We start from the raw sequence: 16,265 nt of genomic DNA, 5'->3' as shown, positions 1-16,265 counted from the left end.
ATCATAGGTCGAAAAGTTTGGAGAGGTGGACTCTGCGACCTGAAGATGAAGGGACATCAGTAATATCCGGTTGCACTGTTTGAGGCACAGAAACCCGCGGTGCTGGTGCCGAACGAGATCCACTAAAGAATGTTCAACGAAAGCTGGCTTAATTCTGTCGACACTGACCATCACCTGTTTCCCTTTTACTTTTATCGACCACGTTTTTCCGTCCTCGGCTCTAGATATAACTCTATGAGGACCAGAGTAAGGTGGTTGAATTGAACGTCTAACCGAACCCTCCCTGAGCATGATATGGGAGGCGGTGGAAAGATTTTTGAATATGAAAGGTGATGGCTTAGTGTGTGAGGAACACGGAGTGGGACGCAATTTGGACATGCGCTATCTTAACTTTACGACAAAATCCGTCGGGTCTTCGAGGCCAGAAGTACCGGGAGGAACTAACAGTTCCCCTGGAAGCGTTAACGTTTCTCCGTAAAGCAATTCCGCAATTACTGTTGCTTGTAGGTCTTCTTTAAAAGCAGAACGAATTCCCAATAAGACCAATGGTAATGCATTCAACCACGAATTATCGTAACATATCAGAGAGGCCTTAAATTGTCTATGCATGCGCTCCACGAGCCCATTAGCACAAGGGTAGTAACTAGTAGTGCGTATACGTTTAGTACCACATAAATTTGTAAGACGTCTGAAAAGGTATTAAGCGGTAGGCAGCGGATTGGCTCTGCCCCTGGCATTGCTGAAGTCCATAGGCAACGGTAACCACTCACCATCCACCACCAGCATATGACATGGGTCATATGCTCGTCTGCAAGGGCAATAAAAAAATAAATAAATGTCCGACTCGAACAGTAACTAACTGTCGTCCCTGGTTGGTTAGATAACAGCAGGAACTCCGAATCGAGCAATCATTTCACATAAAAGTCAATTCAAAGAGCTTAAAATATTTATATACTGTTCTAAGCACTGGATTGGTCACACTTTGAAAAAGCCCGATACCCACCTATCAAAGAGAGCACTGAACTGGAAAGTGTCTAGCAAAAGGAAGAGAGGCCGCCCTAGAACAACTTGGCGTCGCTCGGTGGAGCAGGAGCTAGGGGTCTTGGGCATGACGTGGGAGGAGCTAGAACAGACTGCCCAAGACCGATATAAATGGAAAAATTTGATTCGAGCCCTACACCCCAGCAGAGGGTAATAGGAAAGAATGATGATGATGATGATGTTCTAAGCAGAGTTGAAGCAGAGAATACAGTTGAATATTTCAGATAGGCAAACGATATGCTTAAATATTCAAAATAAATTTTATTTGTAGCGTGCAAATATTTGGCTAGCAACGTTCACAAAGCAAAATGTGAACGCGGCTATGACATTTGAGTTCCTTTTTAAGATCATTGATGTGATAAAAGCGTATTTTGGCAAGATTTTTGAAGTGAGCATCAAGAATTTTATTACATAGATATATTTTTATTGCATAGATGGGTGGACGAACTAACAGCCCTCGTTGTCTTAAGTGGTGGTCTTAATAGACATCTACAACGTAAATGCGCTACCCACCTTGAGATATAAGTTCTAAGGTCTCAGTATAGGTACAACGGTTGCCCCACCCTTCAAACCGAAACGCATTACTGCTTCACGGCAGGAATTGGTAAGGTGGTGATACCTACCTGTGCGGACTCACAAGAGGTCCTACCACCAGTAAGAAATTTACCAATAACCAGTTATCAAAGATTACTAACAATGGAATAAAAAGTGAGTATCTCTTCTTGAGAAACATTGTAGTAATGACTATGGTAATGGTGTTACTAATCTGTGTGTGTAAGATTTACTGCAAGTACTTAAGATACAAGTCAAAAGAATAAGTAGAATTATTTAAGACAGTAAAGTAGTAAGGAATTAAGGATTAGTACTACAGATGTCAGGCGGAGAAGCGGCTATGGAATATCTATAGGGTGCCAAGGCCACATACCTGTATCTCTAGCCTGATTACCAGATTAACTACCATCAGAAGGGCTAAGTGACAACCTTATATCTAATAGTAATCAGTCCTATAGATATCACAATGCAGATATCCTGACTCTCCTTGAGACGTAAGGTTGAGGTTTGTGTCTTACAAGAGCTGTCCCACCCTCTAAGTCTGAACGCTTCGTAAACCGAATAGATAGAATGGTGGAACCCAATCGCTCACTCTCATGATGAACACAATACGCTAAGAATAATTACCCAACACGACAAAAAGTATGGGCGAATGTCCCAGAATCCCAATAACAGAAGTACCCACATACATTGTGGAAAATAAATCGAATACAGTCAAACGTGGATAAGCGAGAGTTCAAGGGAGCACAATCTCATTCTCGCTTATAGAGGTTTCTCACTAACCCGAGTTTCTCGCTAATGCTCCCTCTGAATTTCGATTCGCGATTTTCCGCATTCAAATGCATTCACTATTTTAAAGCCTTCGTCAAACAGAACGCGTAATTAGCGCGCGTTAGAGCGCTAAACTGACGCCGCGCTGTGACGCCGAGATGTGTTGTACTACTATGGTAACATACCGTCAAACAGAGCCCCAGCGCTATAAGTACGCAGCGCTCTGTCGCGGCGTTAGGACGCTTTGACGTCAGGCGTTGTTATTTTTTACAAATTTTATTTCAGCGTCCGAGTGAATGTGTATTAAAATACTAGATAATGCCCGAAAAAATAATATAAATAGTTAGAAAATACCCATGCTTATACAATGCCACATCTGAATCACTCGATTTCTTAATACTTTTAAATTTTTACACTGCTATTGAAAGGCACTATGATTTGGCGAATGCGTTGCGTCAAGGAGCGTTAGGCTCATCTAGTCAATTGGTGTGACATGAAAGAGCGGGACGTTAAGTACGCGTTCTGTTTGACGAAGGCTTTAGTTTATGACTTTAATGACAGTACTTTAATTTTCCGTTTTTACATGATGCAGAACAGAACTTTCCTTCGCAATTGATTAACGATAAACTGAGTAAGTCCGACAAACAGGACGGTACACAGGCACACGTGTCCATTCGAAAATAATGCGATAAAAGAATACGATAAAATAACAACGTTATTTAGTTCCACGAAATAGAATAGGTTCAATATTCACGAGAAAACAATACAAAAACAATGATAGGAAATTCCACGAAAGTTAAAAATGAGTCATAAAATAGCAGATGTTACATTTGTAATTTGTTTTGTCATTTGTTCCTCCTAAATAATATAAATAAATAAATAAATAAAGCTCGGGTGTCGCTTATAGAGGTATAGATAGGAAGCAGTCCCACTTACGGAGGTCCATGAGGAAAAAACGACTCTCTCTTACAGAGGTTTCTGTTTCTCGCTAACAGCCTGGCCACGGGACATTCGCCGATACGAATATTCGCGCGGTGCGAACGGCGAAGCGTCTAGCGACTAAAATAAGCGCATAGAAATGTACCTAACAGCCTGGCCACGGGACATTCGCCGATGCGAATATTCGCGCGGTGCGAACGGCGAAGCGTCTAGCGACTAAAACAAGCGCATAGAAATGTACCTAACAGCCTGGCCACGGGACATTCGCCGATGCGAATATTCGCGCGGTGCGAACGGCGAAGCGTCTAGCGACTAAAACAAGCGCATAGAAATGTACCTAACAAGCCACGCGCACCGGCGACCGGCGAAGCGACCGGCGAAATGTACCGAGCGAATCGCGCGATGCGGCGGGCGAGCAAAACAAATGCATGAATACGGACGGCGCGAGCCACGGAGTCGAGCGGTAGTCGCGGCGAATAGTGCAGTGATTAAATGAGTTTAGTTGTTTTCGCCGCGAAAAATTAACGCCGAAATTTTTATATTTTTTATTTATTTTTTATTTTATATTTTTAAAGTCGTCGTGGCCTAACGGACGTCCGGTGCAATCGTGTTGAGCGATGCACCGGTGTTCGAATATCAGGCGGGTACCAATTTTTGTAATGAAATACGTACTCAACAACACTCAACGTTCACGATTGATTTCCACGGTGAAGGAATAACATCGTGTGATAAAAATGAAATCTTCAAAATAATAATTTGCGTAATTACTGGTGGTAGGACCTCTTGTGAGTCTACACGGGTGGGTACTACCACCCTGCCTATTTCTGCCGTGAAGTAGTAATGCGTTTCGGTTTGAAGGGTGAGGCAGCCATTATAACTATACTTGAGACCTTAGAACTTATATCTCAAGGTGGGTGGCGCATTTACGTTGTGGATGTCTATGGGCTCCAGTAACCACTTAACACAAGGTGGGCTGTGAGCTCGTCCACCCATCTAAGCAATAAAAAAATAAAATAGCTGAAATACTAGCTAGACCAGCTATTTGGAAGTCTAGCCACCCAAAGTATTTCTCGTACTTCTTGTGGAATTCTCCATCTATAGGTATACTCCGATTCTTATTCAAATCATGTACTTCACAATCTTTTCCAAATAATAGGTCCTGAACCAAAAAACTATTAATTTGTAAGCAATATCGAGATAATTTCGATATAGACATTTCGCTGTCGGACTTCCTTACTAGTCGCGGCGGCGAACGTGAGTACCCGTGGCCTGCAAACGGTGCTGCGCGAATGGTCGCCTCGCCCACCGCTTCGCTGTTCGCACCGCCGATCCCCGTGGCCAGGCCGTAACAAGCCACGCGCACCGGCGACCAGCGAAGCGACCGGCGAAATGTACCGAGCGAATCGCGCGATGCGGCGGGCGAGCAAAACAAATGCATGAATACGGACGGCGCGAGCCACGGAGTCGAGCGGTAGTCGCGGCGAATAGTGCAGTGATTAAATGAGTTTAGTTGTTTTCGCCGCGAAAAATTAACGCCGAAATTTTTATATTTTTTATTTATTTTTTATTTTATATTTTTAAAGTCGTCGTGGCCTAACGGACGTCCGGTGCAATCGTGTTGAGCGATGCACCGGTGTTCGAATATCAGGCGGGTACAAATTTTTGTAATGAAATACGTACTCAACAAATGTTCACGATTGATTTGCACGGTGAAGGAATAACATCGTGTAATAAAAATGAAATCCTCAAAATTATAATTTGCGTAATTACTGGTGGTAGGACCTCTTGTGAGTCCACACGGGTGGGTACTACCACCCTGCCTATTTCTGCCGTGAAGTAGTAATGCGTTTCGGCTTGAAGGGTGAGGCAGCCATTTTAACTATACTTGAGACCTTAGAACTTATATCTCAAGGTGGGTGGCGCATTTACGTTGTGGATGTCTATGGGCTTCAATAACCACTTAACACAAGGTGGGCTGTGAGCTCGTCCACCCATCTAAGCAATAAAAAAAAAATAGCTGAAATACTAGCTAGACCAGCTATTTGGAAGTCTAGCCACCCAAAGTATTTCTCGTACTTCTTGTGGAATTCTCCATCTATAGGTATACTCCGATTCTTATTCAAATCATGTACTTCACAATCTTTTCCAAATAATAGGTCCTGAACCAAAAAACTATTAATTTGTAAGCAATATCGAGATAATTTCGATATAGACATTTCGCTGTCGGACTTCCTTACTAGTCGCGGCGGCGAACGTGAGTACCCGTGGCCTGCAAACGGTGCTGCGCGAATGGTCGCCTCGTCCACCGCTTCGCTGTTCGCACCGCCGATCCCCGTGGCCAGGCCGTAACAAGCCACGCGCACCGGCGACCGGCGAAGCGACCGGCGAAATGTACCGAGCGAATCGCGCGATGCGGCGGGCGAGCAAAACAAATGCATGAATACGGACGGCGCGAGCCACGGAGTCGAGCGGTAGTCGCGGCGAATAGTACAGTGATTAAATGAGTTTAGTTGTTTTCGCCGCGAAAAATTAACGCCGAAATTTTTATATTTTTTATTTATTTTTTATTTTATATTTTTAAAGTCGTCGTGGCCTAACGGACGTCCGGTGCAATCGTGTTGAGCGATGCACCGGTGTTCGAATATCAGGCGGGTACCAATTTTTGTAATGAAATACGTACTCAACAAATGTTCACGATTGATTTCCACGGTGAAGGAATAACATCGTGTAATAAAAATGAAATCCTCAAAATTATAATTTGCGTAATTACTGGTGGTAGGACCTCTTGTGAGTCCACACGGGTGGGTACTACCACCCTGTGTATTTCTGCCGTGAAGTAGTAATGCGTTTCGGTTTGAAGGATGAGGCAGCCATTATAACTATACTTGAGACCTTAGAACTTATATCTGAAGGTGGGTGGCGCATTTACGTTGTGGATGTCTATGGGCTCCAGTAACCACTTAACACAAGGTGGGCTGTGAGCTCGTCCACCCATCTAAGCAATAAAAAAAAAAGTGTGTGTGTCCGCTCCGACGCACGACTGGAGTTTACTGGATATAAATATAAATTTGTGTCAGTTGAATACAGTAAAATATGGAAGTTACGTATTCTAGTGAGAATGATCCGGGAGTTGCGGAACACGTGGATGCGGTAATTAAGTAAGTCTATATAATTCACTTTTACAATTAATATATAAGTTGTCCATTCACTGATAGAAGGAATTGTTTATATTTAATAAGCTTTATTAATAAATGCTTTGTAGCGGGTTATATTCGGGTATCAACCCACTAACAGTTGATACGTTCAGGAATCGAACCCGAACGGCGTCCGGCCACAAGCAAAACGATGTCGGTAAATTAAACGAAACAATACGAGAAATAGTTCTATATTACGACAACACGATACACTACAGATTATTAACAAATTAACGAGACACAAAACAAACGACTAACAAATATATGAAAATACAATAATGAGAGAAACGCGCGATCAGTACGAGGCTTTGTGGCGGACTGCCGGCGCAGCAGCCCGGCGTCACCTGCGATAACGCGGCCGCGCGTTGGCGCGCTCCTGATTGGCGAATCAGGAGCCAATCAGGCGCATAACGCATTTCGTGTGACATGCTATACTCTCTAGTACGATTTTGGTCCCCATAATTTTCATACCCCGGGCCTATATATGTAAATCGATTCTTAAGGAGTAAACTCCAAAAATAATAGCTGAAATACTAGCTAGACCAGCTATTTGGAAGTCTAGCCACCCAAAGTATTTCTCGTACTTCTTGTGGAATTCTCCATCTATAGGTATACTCCGATTCTTATTCAAATCATGTACTTCACAATCTTTTCCAAATAATAAGTCCTGAACCAAAAAACTATTAATTTGTAAGCAATATCGAGATAATTTCGATATAGACTTTTCGCTGTCGGACTTCCTTACTAGTCGCGGCGGCGAACGTGAGTACCCGTGGCCTGCAAACGGTGCTGCGCGAATGGTCGCCTCGTCCACCGCTTCGCTGTTCGCACCGCCGATCCCCGTGGCCAGGCCGTAATAGAGGTTTTGGGAGCTTAAAATGACGAGTCCTTGCTATTACTCTCACTCATACGAGACTACTTGTCGAACCGTTCGTTCCGATATCGAGTCGAGGGAACGCGTTCCCGGCCCCGTCACGTCACAGCCGGAGTCCCGCAAGGCTCCGCCCTCTCCCCGTTACTATTCAGTTTGTATATCAACGATATACCCCGGTCTCCGGAGACCCATCTGGCGCTCTTCGCCGATGACACCGCCATCTACTACTCGTGTAGGAAGAAGGCGTTGCTTCATCGACGACTTCAGACCGCAGCTACCACCATGGGACAGTGGTTCCGGAAGTGGCGCATCGACATTAACCCCACGAAAAGCACAGCGGTGCTCTTCAAAAGGGGTCGCCCTCCGAACACCACGCTGAGTATCCCTCTCCCGACTAGGCGCGTCAACACCCCCGCCCCCGCCGTTCGCCCAATCACGATGTTCGACCAGCCCATACCGTGGGCCCCGAAGGTCAAATATTTAGGCGTCACCCTCGACAGTAGGATGACATTCCGCCCCCACATCAAGACGGTACGCGACCGTGCCGCCTTCATCCTAGGACGTCTCTACCCGATGATATGTAGGCGAAGTAAAATGTCCCTTAGAAATAAGGTGACACTCTACAAAACTTGCATACGCCCCGTCATGACCTATGCAAGTGTAGTGTTCGCTCACGCGGCCCGCATACACTTAAAATCCTTTCAAATCATTCAATCCCGTTTTTGCAGGATAGCCGTCGGAGCCCCGTGGTTCGTCAGGAACGTCGACCTCCATGACGACCTGGACTTAGAGTCCATCAGTAAGTATCTTCAGTCGGCGTCCATGCGCCACTTCGATAAAGCGGCACGACACGAGAACCCTCTCATCGTGGCCGCCGGTAACTACATTCCCGATCCTGCGGACAGAATGGAAAGCAGTCGACGTCGCCCAAAACACGTCATCTCGGATCCTCCCGATCCACTAACGGTGCTTTTAGGTACTTCAAGCACCGGTCACCGTTCTCGTCGAACCCGTCGCTTGCGACGAAGGGCTCGACGAGTAAATTAACTCTCAGACACAGCCCACTGAGTTTCTCGCCGGATCTTCTCAGTGGGTCGCGTTTCCGATCCGGCGGTAGATTCTGCGAAGCACGACTCTTGCTAGGGTTCGTGTTAGCAACATCGTCAGGTTTGAGCCCCGTGAGCTCACCTACTAAAGTTAGGGTTACGCTGAAATAGCCGCTAGGGCTATCAGCTTAGGTAGGAAAAAAAAAAAAAAAAAAAAAAATACTCTCACTTATAAAGTTTTCTTACTTATCCAGTTCTCACTTACCCAGGTTTGACTGTATATACACATTAATTTGTTGTTGTTAAATTTTATTTGTTGGTTTTATCGAGAGATTTGAAAATAATTCAATAAAACAGAAATAAGAAATAAAAAACAGGGCCTTCATTTGTGACATGAAAATTTATTAAATATGCTTACCTTTCACTCTTTCAAAATCGGTTTCAACGTAAAATAATTGCTATTCAGCGATTAACGTAATCCCTTCAACGTAATATACGTAAAAAATGAGCTGCCCCCAAATTGAAACGTCAATTGTTACTTTTTTAAAGTTTGCTTCCGACCATTGGCTACTCGACTCTTTAGCCTTAAAACAAACAATTTTTTTTTTTAAGCTATTAAAATATTCTCATCAAGCTGCTGCAGTTATACTGAGACTATTGAAATATCACTAAAATGTCAATGCAATACAATGTAACGCCATTTTTCTGATGGTAGCTGAATGATATTGTTGTCCATTGAGACAGTATCAAAAAACTGATGAGAAACAATGTCCTGTAATTGTTTTCTATTACCTTACACTCCCCCACCGAATGCAGTTCCGCCTTGTCGTGGCGGTGGGGCTTAAGCGTGCGTCCCTAAAATCGCGTGCAGAGGAATCTGTGTGGGACGCCGCGACAAAGAGAACTGCACCCAGCTCTCCTCGGCCGCCTCTGCATTCTGCGGGGGCTACCTTAAGAGAGAGCGAGGGACCCTCTCCACGCCCTTTGCACTAGCAAAGGGTGCCATTCTGGGGATGAGGGATTGGCTCTCGGGAGCCTGATGAGCCAGCGGCACTTTTGTGTCTTCCGGCTGCGGGTTGCCATGTCCCCGGCTTCGGCTACAGGGGAAAGCCTTCCAGATATGGGAGGTACCGGTTCGCCGGCGTGGCTCCGCACCGCGTTGTGGGCGATGGACAGGCTTCGGCCACCGTCGGCCAAACCGTAAACCCCAGTCATGGGGAACGGGGGCTTCTGCCTTTACTGGTCGAAGCCGCGAGGATGCAAACCTCTTCAAAAATGCCCCAATCCCAAGCTCGACACCCGGCGATGGGATGTATGGCTGGAAGGTTTCCAGTCCCGAGGGTGTCGTAGATCCCAGGGGATCAAACCCCTGGTTAATAAAAAAGGAATTCATAGACATGATGGACAATTGTGCAAAGTTAGTACCCCAGGAGGGTACCGCCCGCGAGTCGGGCGGAGAATCCCTCCGTGCTTCCACCTCAGTGGAAGCACGCTGCCCCACGTATTCTGGGGGGGGCAACAATTGTCAGGATGAAGGAGGCTGTGCGACGGGCAGCGGAATTCCCGTCGAACCGAGGTGCTCCCCGATCGCCGGCTCGATGCGCTCTGCGCTCGCCAGCGACTCGGGTGCAATCAACCCCACCAGACCATCGGTGGGGAAAAAGAGGGGGCGAAGAAAAACACAATTGCCAACTTCCAATGACGGCAGCGCGTCATCCTCCGGCACTGAGGTGCCGGAAAAGACGATGGCCATCGAGGAGGTGACTCCGGTGGTTTCGGAGTCTGCTGCTGCGTCGGAAGACGCGATGCCTGCTCCCCAGTGGGCACCAGTAAGGAGGAGGGGCGCGGTGTCACCGGCGACGTCGGTGGAGTCGATGTCGACGTCGGCTGCGTCCCTGGCTAGCGGGGACGAGACGTTCCGGGACCTCGACCTTGCGCTTGTTAATTTGGGTAAGCTGCTGTCGACTGTGGCTGCCAAGGGCGCCGAGCCAGGCAGCAGTTCCCGGAAAAGGCTCCGGGAGGCAGCCGCTATGGTTAAAACGAGGCTGATCCCCACCATGTCCAAGCTCCATGACTTGGTAGCGAGCCGAGAGGTGGAGAGCAAAGGTCACGTCTCTCAGTTTGACTCCAGAGAGAGTCGCATCCCGGGAGACACCCCGGCCTTGCGGGGAGGGACTCCCCTGTTGTCGAGGCCCGCGCTGGCACGCGCTGGGCCCCCCGCGGGGGCGACGGATACTACTGAGCACTTGCGGTCCGCGATGAGTGTGGTGGCACCCATGCCAGAGCCCACCTCCGAGGCCCCTGTTCCGCTGGCGCCTACTCCTGCGATCCCTCGCCCTCCACGAAGGGTTGAGCTAAGGCCTGCGCCACCTCCGCGGATATCGGCCGCCCCTGCATCTGCACGTAGAGGAAAAATAAACCCTACGCCAGCGCGGGCTGAGGACATCCGTTCGCCACTGGCGAGGATGGTGGATGAGTGGCCAGCGCTACCGCGGCCCAGGCCTGCAGAGCCGCCTCTTTCACCCTCGCGTGCTGCGGGGTCACAGAGGCCATACAACATGGCTGCTGGGACGGAAGAAGTAGACCACTCCCTCCCAAGCAGAGAGGAAATGGTGGCCTGCATTTCGCGGGCGGTGGCGGTTGAGGTTGGCAAGCACTTTGCCAGCCTCGAGAAGATACTCCGCTCCGTTGGCTCCGGGGACTGTGTCCCGGCGCCAACAAACGCCGCCGTCCCGCGGGGCCAGGCCGCCCGGCCGACCTCCACCCCCATCCCATCCACAAGGTTGGCACGACGTGGAGGCCGCAATGAAAATAACAGGGGTACGGGTGCCCAGAATCCTGCCCTGAAATCCCAGCCCCGTCCCCTTCCTCCTCCCCCGTCAAGCATGGACGAGGGCTGGACGGAAGTAGTGAAGCGGGGCAAGAAAGGTAGGCAAAATACAGAGGCTCCGGCAGCTCCCAGAGTGGGTCGAGCGCTGACCGCTGCAGCCCGAAGCACAGAGCTGGTGGCCGTGGCTGCTCCTCGCGAGGGTCGAGCACCGGCCACCAACAAGAAGCAGAACGCCAAGAAGAAGAAGACGCGCGCAGCGCGGTCGGCTGCCGTCGTAGTGACGTTGCTGCCAGCCGCCGCCGAAAAGGGCCTCACCTATAATGAGGTGATGGCCCAGGCGCGCGCGGCCGTCAACTTAGCGGAAATTGGGGCAGAGGAAGGCCTCCGCTTCCGGCATACCGCCAATGGAGCGAAGCTGCTGGAGTGTCCCGGTACGGATAGTTCTGGTGTCGCAGACAGACTAGTGGCGACGCTCCGCGTGGCGCTGCCGGAGAATGAGGTGCGCGTGCACAGGCCGGTGAGGATGGCCGAGATCAGGATCACCGGCCTGGACGACTGTGCCACCAAGGAGGAGGTGGCAGCTGCGATAGCCGCCCAAGGTGGATGTGCCTTGGAGAGCGTGACCGTGGGCGAACTTCGCTCAGGGTACTCCGGAGCTAGGTCAGCGTGGGCGCGCTGCCCTGTGGAGGCAGCCACTTCCTTGGCCACTCCTCCGCCGGGAAGGTCAATGGGGGATCCGGGGAGACTGCGCGTGGGCTGGATAGCGGCCCACGTGCGTCTCCAAGAACCACGTGCCTGGCGATGCCTCCGGTGCTTTAGCACCGGGCACGGCCTCGCTAAGTGCACCAGCTTAGTTGACCGCAGCGGTCTATGTTTCCGCTGCGGCCAACCGGGTCATAAAGCGGCGTCCTGCACGGCCGCCCCGCACTGCGCTCTGTGCGCTGCGGCCGGGCGTAGGGCAAACCACCGGGCGGGAGGCAAGGCTTGCTTCCCGTCCAGTGTTAATACTGAACGCAACCGGCGCCGAAAATCAAGGCGCCGGCAGAAGAGAAGGTTGGCCAGAGGAGCACTGGCCAATGTTGCAATCCCCACTGCGGCGCCGGTGCCGGAGGGTGGGGGCAGCGGTGAAGAGGAGGGGGCGATGGATGTGGTTCAACAGTAATGGACCGCACCTATCGCTTCCTCCAAGGAAACCTGAACCACTCCGCCAGAGCTCAGGACATGCTGTCTCAGAGCATGGCGGAGTGGTCCATAGACGTGGCTGTGGTCGCCGAGCCGTACTTCGTTCCCCCGGCAAATGATTGCTGGTTCGGGGACGATAGCGGCCTGGCGGCTATAGTCATAAGAAGAGACGCGACGATCCCCCCCTTGGCGATGGTGACCAAGGGCCAAGGGTTCGTCGCGGTACAGCTGGAAGGGACCGTCGTGATCGGGGCGTACTTCTCTCCGAATAGGCCTACTGTCGAGTTCGGGCATTTCCTGGGCGGGATCGGGGCGATTGCTCGCCGCCTCGCTCCTCGTCCAGTGATTCTTGCGGGGGACCTCAACGCGAAGTCTGTCGCATGGGGCTCCCCCCGCTCGGACGCTCGTGGTAGGCTGTTGGAGAGGTGGGCGAACGTGACCGGCCTCTATTTGTTGAATAGAGGGTCGGTTGCGACGTGCGTGCGGTGGCAGGGCGAGTCTATTGTGGACGTTACGTTCGCAAGCCCGGCCATCGCACGTCGTATCCGCGACTGGAGAGTTTTGGAGGGGGCGGAGACACTGTCAGATCACCGATATATTCGGTTTGATCTCTCCGCCCGCTCCGCAGTCGCGGACGTCCACGGGGACCACCCCCGTGGTGCGTCCCGGTCACTCCCCAAGTGGGCACTGAAGCGCCTGAATAAGGAGCTCCTGATGGAAGCCTCTACGGTGGCGGCGTGGGCGCCCATGCGTCCACACCCAGTTGAGGTCGAGGACGAAGCGGGGTGGTTCCGGGACACGATGCGTCGCATCTGTGACGTGTCGATGCCCCGGATTAGCCCTCGACCTCCCAATCGCCAAGTGTACTGGTGGTCGCCCGAAATCGCGCAACTCCGCGTGGAGTGCGTTCGGGCGAGGCGCCAGTGCGCGAGGCATCGCCGCCGTCGCCTGCCGCGGCGCAACGATCCGGTGGCGTTCGCGGTGGTAGAGGCCCAGCTGTACGGCGCATTTCGCGTCGCACAGAGGGCGTTGCAGCTGGCCATCAGAAGAGCCAAGGACCAACACATGGAGAGTCTCCTGGAGACGCTGGATGAGGATCCGTGGGGGCGACCCTATCACATGGTGCGCAATAAAATGCGCCCATGGGCCCCCCCAATCACGGAGCGTCTCCAGCCTCAGCAGCTGCGGGACATCGTCTCGGCACTGTTCCCGCAGGAGCAGGGGGGATTTGTCGCTCCCGCTATGGGCGCGCCGCCGGAGTACGACGGCGTCGCCCCTGCTGAGGTGCCCCATATAACAGGGGCGGAGCTCCGTGTGGCAGTACGCAAAATGTGCGCAAAGGACACTGCACCTGGCCCGGACGGCATCCATGGCCGGGTTTGGGCCTTGGCTCTTGGTGCCCTAGAGGACCGACTCTTGAGGCTTTATAACTCCTGCCTCGAGTCGGGACGGTTTCCTTCATCGTGGAGGATGGGCAGACTTGTGCTGTTGAGAAAGGAGGGGCGCCCGGCGGATACTGCCGCCGGGTACCGTCCCATCGTGTTGTTGGATGAGGTGGGCAAACTGCTGGAACGCATTCTGGCAGCCCGCATCATCCAGCATCTGATCGGGGTGGGACCCGATCTATCGGCGGAGCAGTATGGCTTCCGAGTGGGCCGCTCAACGGTGGACGCGATCCTTCGCGTGCGGGCCCTCTCGGAGGAGGCCGTCTGTGGGGGTGGGGTGGCCTTGGCGGTGTCGCTCGACATCGCCAATGCGTTTAACACCCTGCCCTGGTCCGTGATAGGGGGGGCGCTGGAAAGACACGGAGTGCCCCTCTACCTTCGCCGGCTGGTCGGCTCCTACTTGGAGGACAGATCGGTCACGTGTACCGGACACGGTGGGGTCGTACATCGGTTCCCGGTCGTGCGCGGTGTTCCACAGGGGTCGGTACTCGGCCCTCTTTTGTGGAATATCGGGTATGACTGGGTGCTGAGGGGTGCCCTCCTCCCGGGCCTAAGCGTAATATGTTACGCAGACGACACGCTGGTCGTGACCCGGGGAGGGAGCTTTGCTGAGTCTGCTCGTCTTGCCACCGCTGGGGTAGCGCATGTCGTCGGCAAAATCAGGAGATTGGGCCTCGACGTGGCGCTCAGTAAATCCGAGGCCATGTGGTTCCACAGGCCCCGGAGAGTGCCACCTGTCGATGCCCATATCGTGGTTGGAGGCGTCCGGATCGGGGTCGGGGTGCAGTTAAAGTACCTCGGCCTCATTCTGGACAGTCGTTGGACCTTCCGTGCTCACTTTCAGCACCTAGTCCCTCGTTTGTTGGGGGTGGCCGGCGCGTTAAGCCGGCTTCTTCCCAACATCGGGGGGCCTGACCAGGTGACGCGCCGTCTCTATACGGGGGTGGTGCGGTCAATGGCCTTATACGGGGCACCCGTGTGGGGCCAGTCCCTGGCCGTGGGGGTAGCGAAGTTGCTGCAACGGCCGCAACGCACCATCGCGGTCAGGGTCATCCGTGGTTATCGCACCATCTCTTTTGAGGCGGCGTGTGTACTGGCTGGGACGCCGCCTTGGGTCCTGGAGGCGGAGGCGCTCGCCGCTGACTATCAGTGGCGGGCTAACCTTCGTGCCCGGGGCGTGGCGCGTCCCAGCCCCAGTGTGGTCAGAGCGCGGAGGGCCCAATCTCGGCGGTCCGTGCTGGAGTCATGGTCCAGGCGGCTGGCCGATCCTTCGGCTGGTCGTAGGACCGTCGAGGCGATTCGCCCGATTCTTGTGGATTGGGTGAATCGTGACAGAGGACGCCTCACTTTCCGGCTCACGCAGGTGCTCACTGGGCATGGTTGCTTCGGTGAGTTCCTGCACCGGATCGGAGCCGAGCCGACGGCAGAGTGTTACCATTGTGGTTGCGACTTGGACACGGCGGAGCACACGCTCATTGCCTGCCCCGCATGGGAGGGGTGGCGCCGTGTCCTTGTCGCAAAAATAGGAAACGACTTGTCGTTGCCGAGTGTTGTGGCATCGATGCTCGGCAACGACGAGTCGTGGAAGGCGATGCTCGACTTCTGCGAGTGCACCATCTCGCAGAAGGAGGCGGCGGGGCGCGTGAGAGACGCACAAGCCCGCCGCCGTCGAGCGGGGGCCAGGGAGGCGGATCTCGCCCTAGCCCTGGCCCTCTAAGTGTTTCGGGTCCCCCTCATATGTCGGTCTGGGGCCCGGCGAAGGGGGCCTAAGAAGACGACGTGCAAGCTGCTCTGCACGCGTTTTACGCAAGAGCATCCGGGTGATGGAAGGCCGGCTATCCTCGACCCACGCTGGTTCTGACCCAGCGGGGTATTTCGTAGGATAACCTATTCAAACCGGCGCCATCTAGGCGGGCTTCGGACAGCCTGCCGACCGAGAGGGCTGGTGGTCGTGGCGCCGACGATCGCTGGCCCGGCGTCCCGAGGGGGAGGGTGATGGGAGAGATGTGCTCCGCACTAAACGCTTCACTCTCCTCCCCTTGCCTTTTCATGAGTTCTGTCTCATGCGAGGGTTGGACGTTGGTTGTTGAGCGACAGGAGGTTTTAGTCGGTTCGACTCCGACATGCCCCACCCTCCATCCCCAGTGGAGGGTGGGAGTCCGGCGATTTCCTCCTGACAAAAAAAAAAAAAAAAAAAAAAAAAAACTTACACTCGTGCAATATTGAAAATATTGAAAAACCCAATAAGCTGTAATTTTCACAGATTGAATCATAGGAATTACTGAATTGGCAAAAAAACAATATAAACAACACATATTTTTAGATTTCCACCAAGTGTGGAAATGTGCACCACAAAGTGCATGGCATAGATAATTTGTTGAAGAAAGAAAA

At 52.0% G+C, this 16,265-nt stretch overlaps 1 protein-coding gene across 1 annotated transcript; it reads left to right on the top strand.

Annotated features, from left to right (window-relative positions):
• Positions 1-10,015: 10,015 nt before the first annotated feature.
• On the top strand, positions 10,016-16,149 carry LOC119628818 (nucleolar protein dao-5-like). The gene is made up of 3 exons (XM_038012569.1): positions 10,016-11,500; positions 11,585-11,764; positions 16,138-16,149. Exons 1-3 carry the CDS (start codon positions 10,016-10,018, stop codon positions 16,147-16,149), a joined length of 1,677 nt encoding a protein of 558 aa, XP_037868497.1.
• Positions 16,150-16,265: the final 116 nt, after the last annotated feature.

This window comes from Bombyx mori, chromosome 8 (genome assembly GCF_030269925.1).
Source record: "Bombyx mori chromosome 8, ASM3026992v2".
NCBI lineage: Eukaryota > Metazoa > Arthropoda > Insecta > Lepidoptera > Bombycidae > Bombyx > Bombyx mori.
Note: the sequence above shows the minus strand (reverse complement) of the source record. Positions and strands in the feature narration are given on the sequence as shown.